The sequence below is a fragment of the Capra hircus genome, chromosome 21, assembly GCF_001704415.2.
Source record: "Capra hircus breed San Clemente chromosome 21, ASM170441v1, whole genome shotgun sequence".
In the NCBI taxonomy this organism is placed as follows: Eukaryota; Metazoa; Chordata; class Mammalia; order Artiodactyla; family Bovidae; genus Capra; species Capra hircus.
Window position 1 is genome coordinate 50,996,179 of NC_030828.1, and position 25,474 is coordinate 51,021,652.

Genomic DNA, 25,474 nt, shown 5'->3' on the forward strand with positions numbered 1-25,474 from the left:
GACAGTTTACTTCTTCACAAGGAAAGCTTGGACCATCTTTTAAAGTTCTCACTGATACATCGTGGCCCCAGAATAATCCTTATTGTTATTAACTTGAAGTCAAACAATTAATATATGCAAAGTCCCTTAACCTTTTGATTCCCTTAAGGGGAAGATTAAATAAGAGTGCATACACCAAGGTGTGCTAATCTGGGAACAGATTAGAATTCTACCCACCACATATTGTAACACATATTTTCCTGTTATCTTTAACTGTCTACTATGAAGGTGTTTCATGACTGTATTACATTCAAACATGAAGTATTTTGTAATTCCCTTGAACTCTAGATTATAGGGTTACATTTATGTTTTGCATGCCTAGTTTTTAAGGCTTCTAAGACTCTAATCGTGTCTGAACAATATTTGGGCTTTGGTTTTCTCAGCTATAAATTAGTGTTCCTTAAAAACTGACAAAAATGATGGATAGGCACACTATTACATATTGGTATCTAGCTCCATTTTCAAAACCCTAGAGGGAATAGTAGACAGTAGATTCATCTCATTTAAAAAATGCTCGTGTCAAAATCTTTCACAGGTGACACATGAAAAATAATCTTGAATCAAATTAATCACTATGTAGTAAAATAATAAAACAAAAGTGGAAAAATGCTCCCTAATGTAGACAATAGTGTGCTGTAAGAAATTTTAAATAATGCATTTCCATTGTCTGCAAACCATAACTTTCAGAGATTGCATACTCGAAGATTTAAATACATTTCACAATCTATCCAGCTTAGATTTAAACAGCATAAATCCCTTCAAAAATAGAATATCCAATTCAAACTCATTATCTCCTATCACATCCCAACAATTTTTCTTTCCTCTTTCCTATATTTTAATTAATGCCACCCTACTAGGGTTTACATCTGGTAGACAGAGTGTCTGAAGAGCTATGGATGGAGGTTTGTAACACTGTACAGGAGGCAGTGATCAAAACCATCCCAGAGAAAAAGAAGTGCTTGTCTGAAGAGGCTTTACAGATAGCTGAGGAAAGAAGAGAAGCAGTAAAGGACAGAAACGGTAAGGACCTAGCAAAAGCAGAAGCAATTAAGAAGATGTGGCAAGAATAAACAGAAGAGCTATACAATGGTCTTGGTGATGTGGATAGCCACGATAGTGGGTCACTCACCTAGAACTGGACATCTTGGAGTGTGAGGTCAAGTGGGACTTAGGAAACATTGCTATGATCAAAGCTAGTGGAGGTGACTAAATTCCAGCTGAGATATTTAAAATACTAAAAGATGATGCTGTTAAAGTGTTGCATTCAAAATGTCAGCAAATTTGGAAGACTCAGCAATGGCCACAGGTCTTGAAAACGTCAGTTTTCATTCCAGTCCCAAAGAAGGGCAAAGGCAAAGAATGTTCAAACTACCATACAATTGTGCTCATTGCACATGCTATGCTCAAAATCCTTCAGGGTTGGCTTCAGCAGTAGGTGAACTGAGAACTTGCAGATATACAAGCTGGCTTTCCAAGAGGCAGAGGAACCAGAGGTCAAATTGCCAACATTCATTGGATCATGGAGAAGTCAAGGGAGTTCCAGAAAAACATCTACTTCGCCTTTGATTACACTAAAGCCTTTGACTGTATGGATCACAACAAACTGTAGAAATTCTTTAAAGAGGTGGGAATACCAGATCAGCTTACCTGTCTCCTGAGAAACCTGATGCAGGTCAAGAAGCAGCAGTGAGAACAGATAATGGAACAACTGTCTGGCTCAAAATTGGGAAAGGAGTCTGACAAGGCTGTTTATCATCACCCTGCTTATTTAAATTCTATGCAGAGTACATCATGTGAAATGCTGGGCTGGATGAATCACAAGTCGGAATCAAGATTGCCAGGAGAAATGTCAAGAACCTCACATATGCAGATTATAACACTCTAATGGGAGAAAGTGAAGAGGAACTAAAGAACCTCTTGATGAGGGTGAAAGAGGAGAGTGAAAAAGCTAGCTTGAAGCTCAACATCAAAAAAACTAAGATCATGGCATCCAGTCCCATCACTCAATGGCAAATAGATTGAAAAAGTGGAAACAGTGACAGATTTTATTTTCTTTGGCTTCAGAATCACTGTGAATGGTGATTGCAGCCATGAAATTAAAAGACACTTGCACTTTGGAGGGAAAGCTATGACAAACCTAGAAATTATATTAAAAACAGAGACATCACTTTGCTGATGAAGGTCCATATAGTCAAAACTCTGGTTTTTCCTGTAGTCATGTATGAATGTGAGAGTTGGACCATAAAGAAGGCTGAGGATGGAAAAATTAATACTTTCAAATTGTGTTGTGCTGGAGAAGACTCTTGAAAGTCTCTTGGACTGCAAGGAGATCAAACTAGTCAGTCCTAAAGGAAATCAACTCTGAATATTCATTGGAAGGACTGATGCTGAAGCTGAAGCTCTGATACTTTGGTCACCAGATGGGATGAGCTGATTCATTGGAGAAGGGAAAAAAACCCTAATGCTGAGAATGATTGAGAGCAGGACAAAAAGGGATTGACAGATGATGAGATGGTTGAATGACATCACCCACTCAATGGACATGAATTTGGGCAAACTCTGGAAGATAGTGAAGGACAGGGAAGTCTGGCATGCTGAAGTCCATAGGGTCTCAAAGAATCAGACAGGACTTTGACTGAACAAAAATAAAATCCACTGTTACCCAAGCCTAGATTGGGAAAGTAAGACTGTAGTAGCACTTACTACAAACATTTAGTCAATGAGCAAAACAAATCTATTTTTACATTACATTCTCATAAACAGAGCATATTTGTAGTTGAACCAATACCTAACTTTTATAAAATTTTTCTGGGCTAGCTTGAAATAATAAACTTTCATAATCAAGCAATGCATCAGGGATGAAATGAACAGTGTTTACCCTAGGATATATGGCAGATGTGTGCTAAATGTGTTTATTCACTTTGATCATCATAAAATATTGTTTTGAGCAATTCTGTGAGGTTTGTGATAGCCCAGAGCAATACTTGTCAAAAATCACTCAGTTAATAGACAATCTTTATAATTATATGACTCATTGCTAACAAATTTGAATTAGTATTAAAAGAATCCAAGTTAGTTTTAACTTTTTATTTTACAGAAAATATGTGCTTACTGCATGTAATATCTTTAAAATATTTGAAATATATATATATATATATATATATAGAGAGAGAGAGAGAGAGAGAGAGAGAGAGAGACTTGACTGCATATTTCTTTCTAGTCATTTTTAGAATATTTATATCTGGTGCCTTAACATTTTTAAAATCATACTGAACCAGTTGTGATTCGTTTAGCTGTGAGTGCTATGCTGTGCTTAGTTGCTCAGTCGTGTGTGACTCTCTGTGATCCAATGGACTGTAGCTCACCAGATTCCTCTGTCTATGGGGATTCTCCAGACAAGAATACTGGAGTGGGTTGCCATGCCCTCCTTCAGGGGGTCTTCCCGACTCAGGAATTGAACCCAGGTCTCCTGCATTGCAGGTGGATTCTTTACGAACTGAGCAACCAGAGAATCCCAAGAATACTAGAGTGGGTAGCCTATCCCTTCTCCAAGGGAACTTCCGAACCCAGGAATAGAACTTGGGTCTCCTGCATTGCAGGCAGATTTGTTACCAGCCTAGCTACCAGGGAGAGACTTTCCAAAACAGTAGTTTAAACTTTCTAGAAGGTAACCCAGAGCTGGTAGAGCAGTGTCGTGATAATCAGGAAGACCTCCTCCATCATCCTGATGAAACCCGTCTTCAGTGTCACCTTTGTGTCTAAATTGGCTGCTAGAGTTCCTGGGATCATGTTCTAATTACAGTTCAGAAGAAGGCAGATGGACCAAAAGGACAAGTAACAATTCATCTCATTTCAGTCGCTTCCCTTTAAGGTGCCTTCTCTGAAGTTCTTGTCAACGTTTTAACTTTATTTTCTTGTCAACATATTCACTTATACCTCATGTGAAAGAGGTGACTCACTTTATATTTTTCTGCAACAGAAGCTAGAAAATAAACTGTTCATTCTAGGAAGCAATATACCAGGGGAAATTGGGACTCTGTTACTAAAGAAGGAGAGAAGATATTGAAAGGAAACCAGTGCTTTACACACACACACACACACACACACACACACACACACACACTCATATACACATACAGATACTCATGTAGATGTAGGCTTGGAGATATATATATCTCCAATATAAGTATAAATTTATATTTATAAAATTATAAAATTAAATTTATATAATTATAAAAATATATAAATATTTATATAATATATAAATTTATATATCTCCAATATAAAATTGCATATTCTGTTTTTTCACCAAGCACACAGCTGTCTAAATTCTACTTCACTGTGATTCTTGAACAGATATTTAATGTTTTGATTAAAAAGTAACTGAACCAATGTATAATATTATAATTTGCCATAAACTTGTTAATAATGTTAGTCGCTCAATCATGTCTGACTCTTTGTGGCCCCGTGGAGTATAGACCACTGAGCTCCTCTGTCCATGGAATTCTCCAGGCAAAAATCCTGGAGTAGGTAGCCATTCCCTTCTCCAGAGGATATTCCCAATCCAGGTATCAAACCTAGGTCTCCCCCATTGCGGCCAGATTCTTTACCATCTGAGCCAAATAGCCTATTCAATATTACTGTTGTTGTTATCACTCGGTATGCTACTGCCGTGATGACTGATGCTGAGGCGTCCACTCATGGAGCAGCTATCATAAGCCAGTTGTTTTGTTAAATAGATGTATATGCGAGGTGAATAAATTTGGTTCAAGCTCTTTTCTTCAGGCACAGGTTATCACAGGCTAGCACAGGTAAAACAAGCTCTAAACCCGGGAACATTTGCAAATCATGAAAACTTTATGTAGGGTTTTTTTTTGGGAGTACAAGAGGAGATTGCATAGCCCATATAAAATAAAAACATCCTCTACTGCTTACTGAGTTTCCCTCACAACTCAAGGCTGCTGAACTAATCAGTTATCTCCCTTGTCAAAAGCCTGTCAATACTGGGCTTTTTCTTATTCCTCTATTCTATACTTTATCTATTTCTCCAACCTCCAGGATCTTTTTCATTTTAGGTGGCATAAAATTCTAAATGTATACTACCTCTGGCAATGTGTGAGAATATTTCTTCATTGTATTCTCACCAGCATAGATATTATCATTTTAAAAACCATAATTGTTTTACAAAACAGCATTGTAATTCATATTTTAATTACTAAAACTTTGAAAACTTTCTCAGACACTTGCCAAATAGCTGGGTTTCCAAATCATTCTTTCACTCAGTATTTACTGAGTGTCTTTTTGGTTCCAACCCTTCCTCTAGATGCTGAGGATACAATGGTGAATGAAAGAGAAAAATCTCTGCACTCGTGAAACTTGCATTTTATTTGCTGAGTCAGAAAATAGACAAAGATAAGCAAAATGTATGAACAGTGAGATGATGGTGATTGTTATGGAGGAAAATAAAGTAATGGGTTGAAGAGTGAGGACTTCTAATTTAAATAGGGTGGGCCCACTTTGAAGGTGACAATTTAGTAAAAGCTGGAAGGAATTGATGATTGAATGAAAGTACACATACTCTTAACGAGAGATGGGGAGATCCAGAAAAAAGGAGGAAGTGCAAAGAGTTGAGGAATAGTTCGCCCAGTATGGAGAAGGAAATGGCAACCCACTCCAGTATTCTTGCCTGGAGAATTCCATGGACACAGGAGCCTGGCTGCAGTCCATGGGGTTGCAAAGAGTCGCACACGACTGAGTTACTGACACTTTCGCCCAGTATGTTTGAGAAACAGTGAATCTGGCCAATCTGACAAGAGTGAAGTGAACCAAGGCCAGAGAATTTCCGAAATCTGAGACGTAGTGGTAACCAGACCACATAGGAATTGGCGGCCAGTGTAAGAACCTGAGCATTTTCTCCAAGTGAGATGGGAAGCAAGTAGAAAGTTTTTAATCTGCTTTTTTTAAGATCATTCTGACTGCTTTGTAGAAAATAGAGTGGAGGAGGACAGTGGCCAAAGCAGGTCAACAAGTTAGAAGATGGCTGTTATATTCCAGGTGAAAGATGAGGAAATGTCATAGAGGCAGGTAAGATATGATCCCATCATGTGTATATTTTTACTTTACAGTCTGTAGGATTAATGAACCGGATTTAGTATGTAACAGAAAGAGAAGTAATGAATAATTCCAACGTTTGGGTCTAGGCTGTGAAAAGAAACCAATCGACCTATAATTAGAGAGAAGTACTACAAGATAAGGAAAGCAGATTGGAGAGAAAAAATTAGGAGCTCAGTTGTAGACATGTTAATTTTGAGGTTTTTTTAGAGATCAAAGTAGAGTGGATATGTTGAATGTTCAATACCGAAAGAGAGCAGGAGTGGTCCAGGTTCCTGTGAATTATCTGTTTGTATCCTTTACTCAGTTATTTCTTATATTTACATTTTTATACATCTGGACGTGGACTTTTTATGTAGTATTCTTATGTCACCGTTAAAAATATGCATTGTGTCGAGTTTGAAATGATCATTATGTTGTAAAGGGCCAAACAATGTTAATACCAAAAAAAGGAACATCCAGAAAGAGTGAGTGAAGGGAGACGAATTGGGAGATTGGGATTGACATATATACACTACTATATATAAAATGGGCAAGTAATGAGAACCTACTGTATAGTCCAGGGAACTGTACTTGTTGTTCTATAGTAACCTAAATGGGAAGGAAATTCCAAAAGGAAGGTATATATGTGTACATGTGGTTGATTCACTTTGCTTTATAGCAGAAACTAACACAGCAGTGTAAAGCAACTCTACTCAAATAAAAGTAAATAAATAAAAAGACTGTGAATGGTGCGTGTCTTTAAGTGAGATGGAGGAGAGAGGTAAGTGGGAGGGAGGGAGGAATAGAGAAGAGGAAAGAGAATGAGCGAGAGAGCAAGAAGGAGAGAGAGAGAGAGAAAGCATAATGATTTCAGTGATATAAAAGCTTCCATATGGTGTCAATTTGTCAAAATATTTCTGTAGGAGTACTGCCGGAACTTTCCACAGGCACACATATTTAGTATATAAACCCTCAGTAAAGTCACTACTTCCTCTGTGTGTGTGTATGCCTTTCTTTCCTATTCCATTTTTTTCAACTTCTGGACTGAATTTCCCATTGGTGAAAACTTAGCTGCATGCATGCCCACAATAATATCAAGATGAAGTCTAAACCACATTTTTTTCCCTGAAGAATTATCCAGATTTTTAGAGGCCTGAATTATGTCGACCAGCATGTCTGTGCTGATCCTTCTGTCTGCATTGCTACACTACTGTTCCTCTTTAATTGCTATGGCAACAGCACAGCAGCACCAGTATAACCACAGAGACCAGATACATGAAATGTTAAACACCTTCGGGAAACTGGAACATAATGGATAGCATGACATCTCAAAGGCTCAGAGAGTCTTTTCAGAATTCCAAAGAAAAATGGAAAAAGCGCTAAATCATTTACTAGACTTAAAACACTGATGAATGGCATTCGAATTTGTATTGTAACCCTCATGATGTTCTTTCAAGTTGCCTTAAAAACAAGGTGCGTCCTGAGAGAGGAGCTGCCCTGTTCTTGGAAACTGGAAGAAAGCTGGGGTCGTCTCTGACTCTGCAATGACAGGAGAGTTGATTTCATTGCATTTCACATCTGTGATTATGGTCCACGCCCTAGACCTTTCTCTCCTGTGTCCATTGAAAACTCATTACCTGCAGTGAGATGCAATAGAAAGAAACTGGCATATTAAATCTGATTGCAGTCTTCAATGACTAATATTTTCAGACTTTCAATGAGACTCAGTTTTCTCATCATTCAGTGCCAAGTCTGATGAGGAACATGTTTATCCTGATGTTTTCCACAGAGCATTGATACAGGGGGAGCACACTTCTTCAGATACAAGTTGATGGGGAGCAACAGTGTGATACCCCAGCTAACAAGATGCTCTTTATCTGAGAGCTTTCTCATTTGAAAGCCCCATGCCTTTCACCATCTTACATAACCTCTCCCTCTCTTTTGTTTTACACGACAAACTTTTATTTTGTCAAACCTCCCTTGTTATTTTTTAAAAGAATTTTTAAACTGAATTGTGGTTGATGTACAGTATTATGTAAGTTACAGGTGTACAACATAGTGATGCACAATTTTGTAGGTTATATTCCATTTATAGTTACTACAAAAGACTGTCTATATGCTCTGTGCTGTATAATGCATGCTTGTGGCTTATTTATTTTACACACAATAGTTTGTAATCCCTTAGCCCTTAATCTCTTAATCCCTTAGCCCTCTATTGCCCTCTGCTTCCCTCTCCCCACTGGTAACCACTAGCATGTACTCTATATCTGTGAGTCTGCTTCTTGATTGTTACTTTCACTGGTTCGTTTTATTTTTAGATTCCACACTTAAGTGATATCAGGCAGTATTTGTCATTCTCTGACATCTTTTCCTAGAAATATGACTTTATTTGTAGATAAGTATGGCTTAAGGGGATGTGTAAGGATGGCAGAGGGGAAGGGTGGACTGTAATGTCTGGCTTTTTAAATAACTTTTTACTTCATTTTGAAGTATAGCCAATTAACAATGTCTTGGTAGTTTCAGGTGCACAGCAATGCGACTCAGCTGTAGATATACACGTGCCCATTCTCCACCAGACTCCCCTCTCATCCAGACTGCCACCTAAGCTGGATCATCTGACTTACTGCGCTTAGCACAGTACCCTCCACGTCCATCTATGTTGTTGCAAATTGTAAAAATTCCTTCTGTTTTATGTCTGAGTAGTATTTGTGTGTGTGTGTGTGTGTGTGTGTGTGTGTGTGTGTGTGTCGGTGTTTGTGTAGGTAAATATACCACATCTTCTTTATCTGCTCTTCTGCTGATGGACACTTTGTTTACTTCTATATCTTGCTAATTGTAAATGCTGCGGTGAACACTGAGGTGAATGTATCTTCTCTACTTAATGTTTTCCTAATTAAACTTAAAAGTTTTTGCACAGCAAAGGAAACTATCAACAAAACAAAAAGACAGCCTACTAAGTGAGAGAAAATAACTTGCAAATAATATGACTGATAACATTTTAATACCCCCAATACATAAACATCTCATAGATATCAACATCAAAAAACAAATAACCCAGTTGAAAGTGGTAGAAGAGCTAAATAGACATTTCCAAAGAGATGTCCAACAGGCACGTGAAAATATACTCAACATCATTAATTATCAGAAAAATGCAAATCAGAGCAATAATGAGATATCACCGCACACTAGTCAGTATGACTATCACCAAAAAGAACACAAATAACAAAAATTGGTGAGGATGTGGATAAAAGAGAACCCTCCTACACTGTTAGTGGGGATGTAAATTGGTGCAACCACTGTGAGAAATAGCATAGAGGCTCTCAAAAAAAGAAAAAAAAAAATTAGAGCTACCATCTGAACCAGAAATTCCACTCCTGGGTATATATTCCTTATTTCATTGCCCCTTTAAAATCCATGACTTGGAGCACTCACCATTCACACACATAGTAGGTTATCAAATTATTCTGTGAAACAAATAACCATCTACCCCCTCAGGTTAATTATACCTACACCTGTCCCATAGCAGCACTACTATCCTCGTTAGTGCAAGTTTTCAGTGTAAATTATTTTGCATTTTTATACACACATTCCCCCTTCCCCTTCCCAAATAGTTTTCAGTTACACCTAAACCTCTATAAGCAGTGCTTACAATCAGTTCATTTTAAGAAACCACTTATCATCTGTGCCAGCTGTCCCAACTCTAAACTACTATTGTTCTAGCACTTTTGGAAGCCTTCACAATTTCTTAGCACTGGCCTGTGCTAGGCTACTGTCTCTCACCAGGCTTGTCTGCAAGAGAGAACGCATTCTCCTTCAGAGTTACCAGTTGTACTGACTTTCAGGATGCATGGACAGTCAGTGACATTCCAGAGTCTCTGCAGGCAAACTCCTAAGTGGGCAAGTCAAGGGACAACTCAACCCACCTCACTGGGAGAATACTGAGACCTCTTTATACACAGAAGTCACTCTCCTTTCTGAGACAGAATTTATAGTCTTGAAAGAATCTTATGTATTTAAGCATTTGGGTAACTTCAGTTATATCTCGACACACCAAAGAAAAATGGGCGACTGGTTAAACGTGTCATCTGGGTTGTCATGGGCGACTGGTTAAACGTGTCATCTGGGTTGTCATCCAGTATACCCTTAAGTCTCCACCATAGTCATCTTGAAGCACCATAGTAATCTGGCAGATGCATCTTGATTAAGAAGAGAGACCAGGAAAAAATGTGTAAGTCACTTGATGAACTTAGGGAATCAATGTTGAAATCAATCTCTTTATATCCAAATGCTGCATAATCAGGAAAACAATGAAAGTAATATATATATATAACCTCATCTTATCCTAGAAACAGTATGGGTTTTGGAAGTAAATATGTCTCTATCTTAAATCTACCTTTTTGTTTACTTTCTGTAAGAAATCTCTCTCCTTCTGTAAGAATCTCAAGAAATCTCTTGAGGAGATTACTTCAATTTCTTAAATTTGATTTCATCATATAAAAAGGGAAGAAAGATAGTACTTTAATGGAGTTGTGCAAGGATTAAATGAGATTTTGTATAAGTACATTGCATAGCAAGTATATTTTAGCTTTCTAATATAAGCTAACAAAGTTAGTATTAAAAACATTTCATAAGAGAAATAAAACATTATCTGTGTAGCATTCACCTTAATTTTTAAAAGCAGAGAAGTGATGAAATATTTGCACATCTACTAATTAGATAAAAGCATGGCAAATATTCCACTTAGTACTGTGGTGTTGGAGAAGACTCTTGAGAGTCCCTTGGACTACAAGGAGATCCAACCAGTCCATTCTGAAGGAGATCAACCCTGGGATTTCTTTGGAAGGAATGATGCTAAAGCTGAAATTCCAGTACTTTGGCCACCTCGTGCGAAGAGTTGACTCATTGGAAAAGACTCTGATGCTGGGAGGGATTGGGGGCAGGAGGAGAAGGGGACAACAGAGGATGAGATGGCTGGATGGCATCACGGACTCGATGGATGTGAGTCTGAGTGAACTCCGGGAGTTGGTGATGGACAGGGAGGCCTGGCGTGCTGCGATTCATGGGGTCGCAAAGAGTCAGACACGACTGAGCGACTGAACTGAACTGACTGAAACCGGCTTAATTATCACTTACCATCTCAATCTTGTTTCCTCATCTATAAATAAAAGACCATTACTTCCTTAATGTTACCTGTGCCCTATCAATGGTATCTATTTTTTTAAAATTTAGTTTGCCTAAGTAACCGTCTCTTGTTCTTTAGTGTAAATAATATGTGTTTATATACATATATGCCATGTTGAGTTAAAAATGCATACATGTATGCATGTACATGTTGAGAAGAAAAACTACAAAATGCTGTATTAAATGACAGACCCTTTAGAATTGTGTAAGTGTAAATATCAAAATGTATGATGAGTTAGAATTTTTCACTATGCCTTGTATTATACTAATTGTGAATGTGTTTGTCTAATCAGATCCCAGCCTTCTAAGCTTGATAGATTCTAGCAAAACACCTTGTACATGGTGCAGAAGCTAAATAAGTCCTGCTGAAATTAATTTTAAAAAATGAATGAATGAGCTTTGTGCAGTGGCAGTATCATAGCCAATGATGTTTATCCGAGGCATGATTATTACTAATTGAAAACTTTTCCCAATACCCCACCATGACGACTTGAAATATAGTTGGCATTGGCAATTTTTGATAGTCTCCATAGAGACTGAATTAAAAAAAAATGAATGAATGGATGTATGAGTGAATCTTCAAAATTTGTTATGTTCAATGTGCTTAGGAATTTTACTAGCCAGTATTTATAATCAAAGATCAAAGGATAATTGTTCTAGGCTATATACGTCTTATTTTGAGGCCTGAATTTAACAGGTTCAATTGCAATATCCTGAGTACATGTTTTATTATAAACGTTATCATTGGTACTCCTTTTATTAATAGAATAAAAACTAGGGTGAAACCTAAACTACTTGAAACAACTATCAAATTCATTATCTAAACTGTATTGTGAAATATCCTTTGCCATAAAGTAACCATTCTGACCCATCCTGAGACAACTCATCAGTGTCAGCAGGCATCAGCACCTGTTCCCAGGCATTAACCTGAGCAAAGGAGCACTAATTAAATTGGTAGAGCTCTACTGAATGATAGCAAGGCAACTCCTGAGGAGCTGGAGAGCTTTCCTTTAACTCAACATATAAATTGGTGCCATATTGGTTTCTGCAGAGAATAGATTATATTCTCAGTTGGTTGTAAGATCTAAATTCTCTTTTATATCCTGTTCTAGTTGCCAAATAAATACGGATTCTCTTGAGCATATGTTATGTAATAGCCATGGGCTGGAAGAAGGGTGCAGTACTGGAAAATGATTTTCCAGTTTGTGGGTAATAGACGCATGTCTTTGTAAATGTGTCACTTTTGTGTCCAGAGGCACTAGCTTCAAAGAACATAATATGCTGCTGCTACCGCCAAGTCACTTCAGTCGTGTCCAACTCTGTGTGACCCCATAGACGGCAGCCCACCAGGCTCCCCCATCCCTGGGATTCTCCAGGCAAGAACACTGGAGTGGGTTGCCATTTCCTTCCCCAAGGCATGAAAGTGGGATTTTCCAGGCAAGAGTACTGGAGTGGGGTGCCATTGCCTTCTCTGGAACATATAATATAGAGACATGTAAATGTTATCTAAAGAGCTATATTGTATGACTATTTACTGAGTTATAGCTCTACTCAAATAATATTATTAAAGGGATATTATTAATAATAATAAATATTATTAAAGGGATCTTTGTTGGTTGCATTTAACTATTTAGATAAGGCAACAAATTGTTTTAGACGTTCCACTTAACTGTATAAGAATGAGGAACATGTCTATACTCTGTATCTTGTAATAACCTATAATGGAAGATAATCTAAAAAAGAAGTATATGTAAACAAAAAGAATGAGGATACTGTATTTAATGGCCTTTATAAATGTTTAAGTTATGAAAACAAAACATAGCAACTACTCTGCTCTTCTAGTCACATTTATTTCTTCAAGTGCTAATATATTAATCTAAAAATATGTCAAGGATTAGTTTTTGAACTTGTTGTTCAGTCGTTCAGTCATGTCCAACTCTTTACAACCCCATGGACTGCAGCCTGTCAGGCTTCGCTGTCCTTCACCATCTCCCAGAGCTTGCTCAAACTCATGTGCACTGAGTCAGTGCTGCCATCCAGCTATCTCATCCTCTGTCGTCCCCTTCTCCTCCTGCCTTCAGTCTTTTTCAGCATCACAGTCTCTTCCAGTGAGTCAGCTATTGCATCAGGTAGCCATAGTATTGGAACTTCAGCTTCAGTCCTTCCAGTGAATATTCAGTGTTGATTTCCTGTATCAACTGGTTTGATCTCCTTGCAGTCCAAGGGACTCTTCAAGGGTCTACTCCAACAGCATTAATTCTTCAGTGCTCAGCAGGCTTTATGGTCCAAACCTCACCTCCATACATGACTACTGGAAAAACCATAGCTTTGACTATATGGATCTTTGTCGGCAAAGTAATGTCTCTGCTTTTTAATATGCTGTCTAGGTTTGTCATGGATTTTCTTCCAAGAAGCAAGCATCTTTTAATTTCTTTTAATTTGAATTTGTAGGAAGTGAAAGCTTTGTTTCTTTATATGATCCCTATCTCCTACCTTTTTATAAAGTTTGAAAATTTCACCCTGTCCTAAGATACATGGAAAAGCTAATTGATCACAATTCATGTTTCTGTCATTACTTACAGGTCTCACTTCAACAAAAAAATAAACATAGAATTAAGAAAGTGGTGCACATTTTATTCTAAACATATTGTTACTTTGCTAATCATTGTATCAGCAGTGAGATGATAGTATATGAGGCAGTAAATATGTTGCCTGATGAAGAAAATCAGATTGTGAAATAAGGTGCACAATTTTAGTTGAAATATAATCACATCTTTGAAGATATATGACAGACCTAAGGAAATATGTATTTCTAAAATACGACTAAATTTTGATTAACTACCAATGATTTGTCATTTTATAAATTATTCTTCCTTTAAACCAATGTTTGGAAACATAATAGAAAACCCATATTTCCTCTTTTAGGCTTAACCAACTGTGGTGAGGAAAACTTGACATAAATAAAATGCACCCATTTTAAATGTATAGCCAATGAATTCTTATGAATGTCACAAATAAGATATAGAATATTTCCATGACCCCTGCCCTCAATTTTCTTGTACTCTTTCCCAGTCAATCTACTGTCCTCCAACTAGACAACCACAATCAATAGAATTGATTTCTATTACCATGTATTAGTTTTGCCTGTTCTAAATGCACATATACAGTTGACCCTTGAACAACAAGGGTTTGAACCATATGGGTTCACTTATATTCATTCACAAGTACTTGAGGCTAGGACTTCAAAATATTTTTAAAATGAGATATAATTGTCATATACCACCGTGTAAGTTTAAGGTGTAAAATGTGTTGACTTGATACATTTATATACAACAATCTGATTGCCAATGTAGTGTTAGCTAACACCCCTATCATGCATGTGCTTCTCACTTCTTTTTCTCAGTGGGAATAATTAAGTTCTAGTCTCTTAGTGACTTTGTTGTTTATAATACAGTGTGGTTGTCTGCAATCACCATATTGTGCATTAGATATTTAGGAATTATTTATCTACTAGCTGCAGGTCTATACCCCTTTAACAACATCTCCCCAGTTCCTCCACACCTCGGCCCCTGGTAACCAGCATTTTGCCCTCTGTCTTTATGAGACAATTTCCCTTGGTAGATTGTATTTTCAGATAAGGAAAATATTGAGGAAGAATTAGGGAAGGAAAGGAAGATTGAAACGAATCCTCCAGGTGACAAAGACTTTCAGGTCTGGAATGATTTTTAAGAAACCGAAGAACAGAAACTAAAAATCACTCTGGTTTTAGCTCTAAAAACCGAGAGAGAAAGAGAGAGAGAGAGGAGAAAGGAGAGAAAAAGGAACGAAGGAGAAAGGAAAGATCAATCCGTCTCCTCCCATACAGATATTTCTGACTTTCAACCACAGGCTTGAAGAACAGCTCACTTACAGCCCAAAGCAGAGAAGTCTAGGGGTGAGATTAAAGATCAAGGAGATCTCCTTAGTCACCGAAAAAGCCGGAAGCAGCCATAAAGCAGGATGAGCTCTCCAAAAATTTGGAAATCAGAAAGCTCAACTGTGCAAAAGAGGCAGGTCTCTAAAACCATGCTAGTGCTAAGATTCATGTCTTGCTGCTACTGCTGCTAAATCACTTCAGTCGTGTCCGACTCTGTGCGACCCCATAGACAGCAGCCCACCAGGCTCCGCCATCCCTGGGATTCTCCAGGCAAGAACACTGGAGTGGGTTGCCATTTCCTTCTCCATTTGTTGGTCTGCATGGTGGTTACTTGGAAGTTTCTTTGCTAAAGTGGACATATACTTTAGGTACTTTTCTAAATACGCCAAATAATGAGGAAGAAAAGCTAAGAATATTGCCCAATGTGGTGGCTTTTAGAATAGGAAATCCCCACCCATGCTCTCAAAACATTAGAAGCTGACAGTAACACATTAACAAACTGCAGGCTGAGCTAAATTGCAGAGCATATGACACAGTAGTATAAAACTCCTAAAGATAACATGGGAGGAAACCTAGATGACCTTGTATATGGTGATGCTTTTTCACATATAAGGTATTTGCAAAAGACAAATCTGTTAAGGACTGTTATCAAAAATGTACAAAGAAACTCTTAAAGCTCAATAATAAAAAATGATTAAAAACAGGCCAGACTTTAAGAGATACCTCATCAAAGAAAAGATATCAACTCAGTTCAGTCGGTCAGTCATGTCTGACTCTTTGCGGCCCCATGGACTGCAGCACTCCAGAGCTCCCTGTCGGTCACCAGCTCCTGGAGTTTACCCAAACTCATGTCCATTGAGTCGGTGATGCCCTCCAACCATCTGATACTTTGTTGTGCCCTTCTCCTCACACCTGCAATCTTTCCCAAAATCAGGGTCTTTTCAAATGAGGCAGTTCTTCACATAAGGTGGCCAAAGTTTGGAGTTTCAGCTTCAACATCAGTCCTTCCAATGAAAACCCAGGACTGATCTCCTTTAGGATAGACTAGTTGGATCTCCTTACATTCCAAGGGACTCTAAAGAGTTCTCCAACACCACAGTTCAAAAGCATCAATTCTTTGGCACTCAGCTTTCTTTGTAGTCCAACTCTCACATCCATACATGACCAAAGGAAAAACCATAGCCTTGACTAGTCAGACTATTGTTGGCAAAGTAATATCTCTGCTTTTTTAATATGCTGACTAGGTTACTCATAACTTTTCTTCTAAGGAGTAAGCCTCTTTTAATTTCAAAGTGGCAGTCACCATCTGCAGTGACTTTGGAGCCCTGCCTAAAACATAAAAGTATGCCAATGTTTCCACTGTTTCCCCATCTATTTGCCATGAAGTGATGGGACCAGATGCAACGATCATAGTTTTCTGAATGTTGACCTTTAAGTCAACTTTTTCACTCTCCTCTTTCACTTTCATCAAGAGGCTCTTTAGTTCTTCTTCACTTTCTGCCATAAGGGTAGTGTCATCTGCATATCTGAGGTTATTGATATTTCTCCCAGCAATCTTGATTCCAGCTCGTGTTTCATCCAGTCCAGCGTTTCTCATGATGTACTCTGCATATAAGTTAAATAAGCAGGGTGACAGTATACAGCCTTGACATACTCCTTTTCCTATTTGGAACCAGTCGTTGTTCCATGTCCAGTTCTAACTGTTGCCTCCTGACCTGCATGCAGGTTTCTCAAGAGGCAGGTCAGGTGGTCTGGTATTCCCATCTCTTTCAGAATTTTCCAGTTTATTGTGACCCACACAGTCAAAGGCTTTGGCATAGTCAATAAAGCTGAAATACATGTTTTTCTGGAACTCTATTGTTCTCTTGATGATCCAGTGGATGTTGGCAATTTGATCTCTGGTTCCTCTGCCTTTTCTAAAACCAGCTTGAACATCTGGAAGTTTATGGTTCACATATTGCTGAAGCCTGGCTTGGAGAATTTTGAGCATTACTTTACTAGCATGTGAGATGAGTGCAATTGTGCAGTAGTTTGAGCATTCTTTGGCATTGCCTTTCTTTGGCGTTGGAAAGAAAATTAATCTTTTCCAGTCCTGTGGCCACTGGTGCGTTTTCCAAATTTGCTGGCATATTGAGTGCAGCACTTTCACAGCATCATCTTTCAGGATTTGAAATAGCTCAACTTGAATTCCAGCACCTCCACTAGCTTTGTCTGTAGTTATGCTTCCTAAGGCCCTGACTTCACATTCCAGGATGTCTGGCTCTACGTGAATGATCACACCATCATGATTATCTGGGTCGTGAAGAATTTTTTTGTACTGATCTTCTGTGTATTCTTGCCACCTCTTCTTAATATCTTCTGCTTCTGTTAGGTCCATACCATTTCTGTCCTTTATCGAGCCCATCTTTGCATGAAATGTTCCCTTGGTATCTCTAATTTTCTTGAAGAGATCTCTAGTCTTTCCCATTCTGTTGTTTTCCTCTGTTTCTTTTCATTGATCGCAGAGGAAGGCTTGCTTATCTCTTCTTGCTATTCTTTGGAACTCTGCATTCAGATACTTATATCTTTCCTTTTCTCCTTTGCTTTTCACTTCTCTTCTTTTCACAGCTATTTGTAAGGCCTCCCCAGACAGCCATTTTGCTTTTTTGCCTTTCTTTTCCATGGGGATGGTCTTGATCCCTGTCTCCTGTACAATGTCACGAACCTCTGTCCATAGTTCATCGGGCTTTCTATCAGATCTAGTCCATTAAATCTATTTCTCACTTCCACTGTATAATCATAAGGGATTTTATTTAGGTCATACCTGAATGGTCTAGTGGTTTTTCCTACTTTCTTCAATTTGAGTCTGAATTTGGCAATAAGGAGTTCATGATCTGAGCCACAGTCAGCTCCCGGTCTTTTGCCGACTGTATAGAGCTTCTCCATCTTTGGCTGCAAAGAACATAATCTGATTTCAGTATTGACCATCTGGTGATGTCCATGTGTAGTCTTCTCTTGTGTTGTTGGAAGAAGGTGTTTGCTATGACCAGTGTATTCTCTTGGCAAAACTCTATTAGCCTTTGCCCTGCTTCATTCTGTACTCCAAGCCAAATTTGCCTGTTACTCCAGGTGTTTCTTGACTTTCTACTTTTGCATTCCAGTCCCCTGTAATGAAAAAGACATCTTTTTCTGGTGTTAGTTCTAGAAGATCTTGTAGGTCTTCATAGAACTGTTCAGCTTCAGCTTCTTCAGCATTACTGGTCGTGCCATAGACTTGGATTACCGTGATATTGAATAGTTTGCCTTGGAAACGAACAGAGATCATTCTGTCTTAGAGATTTCATCCAAGTACTGCATTTTGGACTCTTTTGTTGACTATGATGGCTAGTCCACATCTTCTAAGCGATTCTTGCCCATGGTAGTAGATATGATGGTCTTCTGAGTTAAAATCACCCATTCCAGTCCATTTTAGTTTGCTGATTCATAAAATGTCGACGTTCACACTTGCCATCTCCTGTTTGACCACTTCCAATTTGCCTTGATTCATGGACCTAACATTCCAGGTTCCCATGCGATATTGCTGTTTACAGCATCGGACCTCTCTTCTATCACCAGTCCCATCCACAATTGAGTGTTGTTTTTGCTTTGGCTCCTTGTCTTCATTCTTTCTGAAGTTAGTTCTCCACGGATCTCCAGTAGCATATTGGGCACCTACTGAACTGGGGAGTTCATCTTTCAGTGTCTTATCTTTTTGCCTTTTAACACTTTTCATGGGGTTCTCAAGGCAAGAACACTGAAGAGGTTTGCATTCCCTTCTCCAGTGGACCACATTTTGTCAGAACTCTCTGCTGTGACCTGTTGTCTTGGATGGCCCTACATGACATGGCTCACAGTTTCATAGAGTTAGACAAGGCTATGGTCCATTACAAATAAAATATGAAGAAATATCCCACATCATATGTCTCCAGGGAAATGCAAAGTAAAACAATGAGATTCTGCCATATACCTGTTAGAATGACCAAAATCTGTAACTTGACACCAAGTGCTGAAAACAAGAAATACAATAGGAATTCTCACGTATTACTGCTGGGAATTATGGTTCAGCCACTTTGATGTTTTTGTTTTTGTTTTTTTTTAATAAAATAAAACATGTTCTCACCATGCAGTTCAGCAGTTCCATTCCTTGGCATTTACCCAAAGGAGTAATAAATATATGTCCACATAAAAGCCTGTACATGGATGTATATTGGAACTTTATTCATAATTGCCAAAACTTGGGATCAACCAAGATGTTCTTCAGTAAGTGAGCTGATAAACCGTGGTGCATCCCAGACAGTGGAATATTATTTAGCGCCAAAAGGAAATGAGCTGTGAAGCATTGAAGAGACATGGAGGAACCTTAAAATTCTTAAATGAACGAAGTCTGAAAAAGCTACATGTTGTATGATTCTAGCTCTGTTACATTCTTGAAGAGGCAGTACTATGGAGGCAGTATAAAGATCAGTGATTGCCAGGGATTGGGTAGGGAGAGATGAATAGAGAGAGCTCAGAAGATTTTTAGGACAATAAAAATATTCTGTGTGATTCCAAAATGATGGGTATATGTCATTATATATTCATCCAAACCCATAGAACATTCAGCACCAAGAATGAACCCTAATGTAAACTATGACCTTTAGGTGACTGTGGTGTGCCAAAGTAGATTGATCTGTTGTAACGAATGTACCACTTTGGTAAGAGTTGTTGATTATATAGGAGGCTCTCCATGTGTGGGAGCAGTTAGTATATGGGAAACCTCTGAACCTCTGTCTCAATTTATTTGTAAACCTAATACTACCCTAACACAATCAAGTGTGTGTGTGTGGTTTTTTTTTTTTTAAGTTTGTTAAAAGTTAAACTGGTTTAACCTCACCTCAATTTATGCCAGATGGATTCTCCCATTACTTTTCGGTGAATGGGGAAAGCAAAGGAACATCTCAGGATCTCTTCCTTTCATCAAAGACTATCACTATCTGGAATATAGTGCTGTTAAGTTTATTTGTATATCCTCTGCATTATGCTGTTTTTTTTAAATATATAATTTGTAGCTTATCCAGCATATTGTTAGTGTGAATGTTTTTTGTAACTTTATATCCACACCAGATTACTATTTATAAGCATATTAAAACATAATGAAATATTTTATACCTACCCACAGATAAACCATTTCTGTTGCTTTTCGTACATCTTATAAGGATTCAAGATTTCATCTGATATAATTTTCCTTCAGCCTGAAGAGAATGTCCTTTATATTTTCTTAGACTACAGTTCTTCTAATAATGACATTTTCAGTTTGTTTCTCTCAAAATGTTTTTGTTTTGCTTCCTTATTTATGAATATATAAATCACCACCCAGTTTGGCAGGCCTTTCTTTTTCTGGCAGCTCTTTAAAGAGATTTCTCATTGTCTTCCATCTTGCTTTGTTTCCAAAGAGAAGTCAATGAGGAGTAAGACATTATTTCTACCTTGTTCTTATAATGTGTCCTATTTCTGTGACAATTTTTAAAATTATTTTTCCTTTCTCTTTGGTTATCTGCAGTTTGATTGTGATATGTCTTGGTAGGTTTTTCTTGTTTTAAGCTTGGGTTTGGGGGTTGTTTTATAATCACATGTTTGGAAACAATTGCCTTTATTTCTCCAAATATATTTCTACCTTACAGCTTTCGTCTGATACTCTGATTATATGTATGCTTGACTTTTTAAAATATTTTTCCACAAATCACTGAATTTTTGTTCACTTTTTTCTCCATAGTGTTTCAATGTGATTAATATGTATTGCCCTGTCTCTACTTACAGAGATTATTGGAGTTCTTTGTTTGATAACCCTCTCGTTTCTGGTACTTTGCCCCATAAAGTCAGGCCACCTGAGAGTCTCTGCACTGCAAGCTCAGTCCTGTTCAATTAATTAAGACTGTTCATGCTTTGCCTTGATTTCCCTCCTTGTACTGTGGTTTGGAAAGTGTCTCTAGGGCTCAGTGATAAGGTTCATTTTTTTTTTTCCCTTTTTTCAAGCATCACAATTCTCTGCTTCCTTTCTTCCAATGTCTGAAAACTGTAGTTTTATATATTTTGGTACAGTTTCTTTTTTTTTTTTTAATTTTGCTTATTGTGGAAAGGCAAAGTACTACTTATTCTGTCATAAACAGAAGAGTAAGACTATTTCACTTGTGGAGAATGACAGTCTTATTCGTTGCAACCATAATTTATATGACACAAAATGGGCATAAAATAAATCAAAGCTATAAGAATAGATTTTATTTATAAAACTAGGTGCATCATTTCTAGAATAATTCCATATTTCATATTTTCACCAGTTAAACAATTGGGTAATTTTCTGAAGCTTTTTTCCCTTTTCATATTTAAAACTGCTTGTACTTTTTGAGAATTTTAATCACATATGTGTTAGTATTTTTATGTTTATTTTCAAGAGCAAATACTTAAGATCAAGTTGGAAATGAAATTGTCAAGTTTTAAAAATTAAATTTGGATAAATATAAGTGCACTGAGATTTTTCAGAAAAGAAAAATGGAATATGACATCTTCTTGGACTCACTGTCAAGTATTTTGATCACTGCTTTCTATAAATCATCATCAGAAATCCACATTATATCACATAAACCTAATATTTAAGGAGCTTAGAGCATTTATGGTAAATTTTTAGCCTTTTAATTTTTGAGAACTAGATCCTGTGTTTGCAGCTAGGATGTGAAGGTTGTACTATTTTCAAGATAGTTTGTAAAGATGAATAAAATTTAATTAAAAATTAATTACTTTCAATATCTTGCCACAAGTTTAACAAATTTTCTCTTATTATTTCTGCTCAGACATATAAATTGAAATACTTGCTCATTGGTAAATATGTCTAAGCTTTTGAATTTACGAGATGTCTTTTAAGGGGTTAGTAGAAGTTTTCCTGATCTCCTGCCCTCCAGTCTGGGATGAATATCTCTTTTTTGTGAACCTATGGCGTACCCTGGGCATATTTCAAAAACAGCACTTAATTTATAGAATTATAATAATCTGTTGACTTTTTCATTTTCACCATTTGGTTTTAAAACTCATGAGGTCATGAGTGGTATATTTTTATCCTAATGTCTATATACTGACAATACAGAGTTAATATTTTTACTTGATTAAATAAGCAAATGAATAAATTTTAACTTACATTAAAAAGACTAATTAGGAATATGAACTCTATTCAAATGATTGGATGCTAAAACTGTATTCTGTGTCTTCTCTTACAGGCTCTTAAATCTGATCTACAATGGAAAAATTTCTTTTTTATCTGTTTTTCATTGGCATAGCAGTGAAAGCTCAGATCTGTCCGAAGCGCTGTGTCTGTCAGATTTTGTCTCCTAATCTTGCAACCCTTTGTGCCAAGAAAGGGCTTTTATTTGTGCCACCAAACATTGACAGAAGAACTGTGGAACTGCGTTTGGCAGACAATTTTGTTACAAATATTAAAAGGAAAGATTTTGCCAATATGACCAGCTTAGTGGACCTGACTCTGTCCAGGAATACAATAAGTTTTATTACACCTCATGCTTTTGCTGACTTACGGAATCTGAGGGCACTGCATTTGAATAGCAACAGATTGACTAAAATTACAAATGACATGTTCAGTGGGCTTTCCAATCTCCATCACTTGATATTGAACAACAATCAGCTGACTTTAATTTCTTCTACAGCATTTGATGATGTCTTTGCCCTCGAAGAGCTGGATCTGTCATATAATAATTTAGAAACAATTCCGTGGGATGCTGTTGAGAAGATGGTTAGCTTGCACACCCTCAGTTTGGACCACAATATGATTGATAACATTCCTAAGGGGACTTTCTCCCACTTGCACAAGATGACTCGGCTAGATGTAACATCAAATAAGTTGCAGAAGCTACCGCCTGACCCTCTCTTTCAGAGAGCTCAGGTCCTAGCAACCTCAGGAATCATAAGCCCATCTACTTTTGCATTAAGTTTTGGCGGAAACCCTTTGCATTGCAATTGTGAACTGCTGTGGTTGAGACGTCTATCCAGAGAAGATGACCTGGAGACCTGTGCTTCTCCAGCACTTTTAACTGGCCGCTATTTTTGGTCCATTCCTGAGGAAGAGTTTCTGTGTGAGCCTCCTCTCATTACTCGGCATACCCATGAGATGAGAGTCCTGGAGGGTCAAAGGGCAACCCTGAGGTGCAAAGCCAGGGGAGACCCCGAACCTGCAATTCACTGGATTTCTCCTGAAGGGAAGCTTATTTCAAATGCAACAAGATCTCTGGTGTATGATAATGGAACACTTGATATTCTTATAACGACTGTGAAGGATACAGGTGCTTTTACCTGCATTGCTTCCAATCCTGCCGGAGAGGCAACACAAACGGTGGATCTTCATATCATTAAGCTCCCTCACTTACTAAACAGTACGAACCATATCCACGAGCCTGATCCTGGTTCTTCAGACATCTCCACGTCTACTAAGTCAGGTTCTAACACAAGCAGTAGTAACGGTGATACTAAAATGAGTCAAGATAAAATTGTGGTGGCAGAAGCAACATCATCTACTGCACTACTTAAATTTAATTTTCAAAGAAATATCCCGGGAATACGTATGTTTCAAATCCAGTACAATGGTACTTATGATGACACCCTTGTTTACAGGTAAGAAAAATTAAGCCAATTTTTATACTTGCCCTACATATTAGTGTAGGGCTTGATAAAATACTGCTGATTTTTTTAATTGGCAGTGCCACTCTCTGTTGTAGTTGAAATACTCCATATTTTTAAGTATATAATGTAAGGCTCATGAAAGGTGAATACATGTGGGGAAATAGTTTGAATGGTGTTATCTTCAGTGAGTTCAAATTTATTTTTAATATTATGCTTACCTACTTTCTTCCCCTCATCTAAGAGATGTGACTATCAGAGAACAAGATTTATTTATTTTAAAAATTCAAAAACATACCAGAACTTACACATCCACATGAGTGTTCTTTCCTTCAAGGAAGTCCTGTTGGGAGGCTATACCATTATCCCAATAACGCTGCCATTGCTCAAAGCACTTTTGGAATTATCTTTAGAACCTTCGTCATACTATTTTGAATATCCTCAGTGGTGGCAAATCTTCGTCTTTTGAGGGTGAATTTGAAATTTGGAAACAAGCAAAAGCCATTTGGAGCCAAGTCTTGTGAATAAGGTGGGTGATCAAGATGGGTATTGCCATTTTTGGTCAGAAATAGGATGTAACTATAAAATAATGAGACTGATTTTTTGACTGGTTATGTGTGTGTGTGTGGTGCTTCATATACACTGGTTCTTAAGACAGTTCCAAAGAGAAAATTTATAAGTATTTTGAGCAGTGAATCAGTGGAGTTAAGTAGATAATCTCTGGGTAAGGACATTGGTGGAGAATTTGCATCTGGCTTAAAGAATTTCTGGTATGTTTTTCTGAAGTTCAGCCTCATTGATTTATAGTCACATCTGGTCCAATTTTCAGCTGGAAATATACATTTTTACCTTTTCATATAATTTCACTCATGATTAGACTACTATTACTCCTAGGAAATGATGAAAAATTATGGCTTTAAAACACATATGTATATGTATATATGTGTGTGTGTGTGTATATATATATATATATATATATATATATATATATATATCGTCTTTACGCTTTTCTAAAATCAAATCAGTTGTTACACACCCAGGTGAATTCTTAAAGATAATTTGATTTTCACTTATCTATGGAAATAAGAGAAAAAAAATTTTTTTTAATTAGCATGGGCTGGTAGTAAAAAACAAAACTGATCTAACTAGCCAAGTGACCAATCCTGGGCAAGGTTCTACCTGGCTGAGTTTTAATTTTCTCATCTTTAAAAGGAAGAGATTAGAGCAAATGTTTTCTAATATCTCTCTCATCACTAAATATACAGGGATGTAGACTATGATGTGTGTATATTAGCACAAACTAGTTTACTGTAGTCATACTCAGCTTTTCACTTAGGCTGTGAGTCATTTAACCCATAGTCAAAGATGAGCATACCCCTTTCTTACCTGTAGCTGCTATATAGTCTGTATACTTTAAACATTAGCTCTGTGAAATAGGTCAGTTTCTGTTTTCCAAGTTCTAAGATTTTAATCCTGCCATGACAAGTAAATTCTCTATGACCCTGAGGAAAGGGCTTGAATTCCTGACCCTAATGTTTGTCACATGTATAGAGGTGATAATGCCTGCCTCAT

At 37.4% G+C, this 25,474-nt stretch overlaps 1 protein-coding gene across 4 annotated transcripts in view; it reads left to right on the forward strand.

Moving 5' to 3' along the window:
* LRFN5 (leucine rich repeat and fibronectin type III domain containing 5) overlaps nucleotides 1-25,474 on the forward strand; it is a 317,616-nt gene that overhangs the window by 277,949 nt on the left and 14,193 nt on the right. For all 4 annotated transcript variants that reach the window (XM_005695257.3, XM_018066562.1, XM_018066564.1 and 1 more), the window contains one exon: nucleotides 22,492-23,896. In XM_005695257.3, the coding sequence (XP_005695314.1) occupies nucleotides 22,512-23,896 (1,385 nt within the window). In that variant the 5' untranslated portion in view covers nucleotides 22,492-22,511. The remainder of the gene's footprint in view (nucleotides 1-22,491; nucleotides 23,897-25,474) is intronic.